The 3110-nt window shown below is 37.9% G+C and overlaps 1 protein-coding gene across 1 annotated transcript in view; it reads left to right on the top strand.

Annotated features, from left to right (window-relative positions):
- The window catches only part of cnksr2a (connector enhancer of kinase suppressor of Ras 2a), a gene marked incomplete in the record, with an annotated part of 74388 nt that overhangs the window by 22460 nt on the left and 48818 nt on the right, over positions 1-3110 (top strand). The window contains 2 exon segments of the mRNA XM_014005379.1: positions 812-975; positions 1523-1725. Coding sequence (XP_013860833.1) covers positions 812-975; positions 1523-1725 — 367 coding nt within the window.

The raw sequence follows: 3110 nt of genomic DNA, 5'->3' as shown, positions 1-3110 counted from the left end.
ATATATGGGTATATGTATAACCCCTGGCAAAAAGTACAGAATCACCAGTCTTGGATGAACACTCATTCAGACATTTCATTCTGTAAAAGGAACTCAGATCAAAAACATGATACAATAATAAGGTCATTCCAAAGTGTACCTTGTTGGCTTTCATGAACACTCAAAGAAATAAAGAGAAAACATTGTGGAAGTCAGTGAATGTGACTTTTATTGACCAAGCACAGGGAAATGCACTGCACCATACATATGCACAGGACTTCTGCAATTCAGGAATAAAAACAGATTAAGAAAAAAAAAAACAAATGCTATAAACGGACCTTTAGAAAAGTGGGTGGTTTGTCGGAATCCACAAACACCAGAATTACACTCCCCTTAACGCTGTCCCGCACAGGTCTGTGCCTACTCCTTTCCCATGTTTTTTTGTTTTTTTTTTTTTGTAGGCGGTTGAAACCACTGGCTGCCCAAGTTGCCCCCCTCTTTTAATATGTTTGATCAAACTTTTGTTTGTTAATAGCTGACAATGCCCTTCACTTTTGGACTCAACAAAGTCAAGATGACCGTCAGAAACAACTGATATTAGGGAAGACAAAGTTGGCTATACCTCAGCTTGTTTTACAGAAGCTGGACACATCATTATGTTTTGTATTAAGATAAATCTTAACATTGCAGCTATATTTGTTTTTTCCTGATGTGAAACTAATAAACAGCATAAGGTGCTGCAGTGTGTTTTTAACAGACAAATGTTTCCACAGTGAGTTGTTTAAAACAAGATGTCTGACACAATGCTGATCGTTGTGCATGTCTGTTTCAGGTCTGGACGACTGCTTGCAGCAGTACGTGAGCGTGTTCGAGCGGGCAGGTGTCTGCGGGGAGCGGCTGCTGAGGATCAGCCACGCTGAGCTGGAGGAGCTGGGAGTTTCTCGCATCGGACACCAGGAYCTCATTCTGGAGGCCGTGGACCTGTTGTGTGCTCTGGTGAGTTTTATGGGTCTGGTTTTGTTTGCAGTTCCTGACTCTTATTAGACTCCTTTAAAGCCGCTACTGCAATTTATTCGGCTTCTCTTCAATGCGCCGAGAAACAAATGGTTGGGAGTAAAGTGTTTGTGTCCTGCTCCACTTTTTTACAATTCCCAAATGTCACTAGGGAAAAGTAAGGGCTCTTCTTGAAATTGTTGAAATTCTCTTCTTAAATATCAGAAAAAAAAAAACAAGTTTTATACCTTCAAATGATGAAAACATGAATAATTTATGTAAAAAAAACCAACTTGCTGCCTTCTGGTCACAAGTATTTACACTAAAAAAAACGTCATTTTAGTCCTCCCCACGTGTCATCTTTAGCTGCACTCTTTAATTATTCAAACCATTTTATTCATTGGGATTCATTRATATTTATGTCAGTCACATCCTTTAATAACCCACAAAGACATCAAAGTCCCGTTCAGACGAAAATGTCAAAACGTGTTGAGAAATTATTATTATTAGTATTCATGATGGTTAGCTTTCTGACTCTGTGTGCATCTAGAATTCAGGTCTGGAGACAGAGAGCGTCAGGACTCTGGCTCACAAGCTCGGTGCCTCGGCCAAGAACTTACAGAACTTCATCTCCAGCCGCCGTCGGAGCAGCCAGTTAGAGAGCAGGAYCTCCCGGCGACTCCCCAATGATCTGCTGACCTCCGTGGTTGACCTCATCACCGCTGCCAAGAGCCTGCTGGCTTGGTTGGACAGGTTAGGTCTCCTCTGGAATCTAAATGTTTTCATCAATATWTATTTAAAAGAAATAGGATGCTTATTGGAGTCGTTCTTAAATATTGAGTTATTTGACATTGCTTGACATTTTAGGCTGCAGTTGCGARGGAGGTTTGAAATCAGACCGTTTCTTGGTTGGCAGAATCAGTGTGCAGCTCAACACTGTAGGATAAATTGTTCATGAAAGGCTTTGAAGCAATTTGAGTTGCAACTAGGCTGAAATATCTTTAGCACACATCAAAATCCAATTCAATCTTTCTGCAACCAGTCATTGAATACAGTATAATCCATGTTGTATGGTTCATTCATTGGTTTTTCCATTTCAAACTAAAATTGCAAAAAGAAAACAACTGTGCAGTTTTTCCATTTTCAGAACCAAAATGTAAAAATCTCAAATTCAACTAATTAAAAAATCCACTTCAGCTATTTAAATCCAAAATACAATATATGATTGCTGTTTTAATATGTAGCAATACGGGAAATGTTGGAAMTCGCCAAAGAAGAAGATTTCATCATGGCTGGAAGACTGCTAGAATCAGGATGGAGTGCACCTATGCCAAAATCATTAGGATCTGTTTCTGTTTTCATAACTTGTAGTATTAAAGCAATTTTCTTCACAGTAAAATAGCRCTAAAGATGCATTGATTACTCTTAAGTAAGGTTGTTTCTAAAGTACTAAGTGAAAATGCAGTGCACCAGGGATTCAGGTCATGATGATTTCCAGTTCTGCTAAAAGGTAACGGTGCAGCAACAAAATATAAGACTGTCTTTGCCTTAAATGAAAAAAAGTATGGTAGCCTTTGTCAATTTGCAATTTTCAATTTTACTAATTTACTTTTAAAACAAAAAAAAAAAAAACTATAAAAAAGGAACAAAAATACATACACAAAAAAATAAATAAATAAACAAACACCAGAGTTTTCGTCTTTTCTCATTTTATTTTGGAATGGAAAAACTAAAMAATMAATCATACACAGATTCAGTATCACCCCAATGTCCATTTTATCATGCTTTTTCCATTTAATACAAAACAATTTTTTACATTATAGTTTTGAATGAAAAATAAATCTAAATATAAAATCTACAGCTTGAATGTGAATAAAACAAACTCATCTCCTGTGGATGCTGAGTGTTGCAAACCATCTTTTTATTTTATCCCTTTTTAATGACCCTACATCTCTCCTCACCTGTCTTTTGTGTCTCTTCATTTATTCATGACCCGACACAATCTCCCGCTCGCAGCAGACACATCAGATACAGAACTGAAGGCCTTTGACATCGCTTCTTGAAATGCCAGACACCCACACCTGTCCTTAGGCCATCTTGAGCTGAAAACACACACACACACACACACACACACACAC

Source organism: Austrofundulus limnaeus, unplaced genomic scaffold, assembly GCF_001266775.1.
Source record: "Austrofundulus limnaeus strain Quisiro unplaced genomic scaffold, Austrofundulus_limnaeus-1.0 Scaffold30, whole genome shotgun sequence".
Lineage (NCBI taxonomy): Eukaryota > Metazoa > Chordata > Actinopteri > Cyprinodontiformes > Rivulidae > Austrofundulus > Austrofundulus limnaeus.
This window is presented reverse-complemented; position numbering and strand designations above follow the sequence as displayed.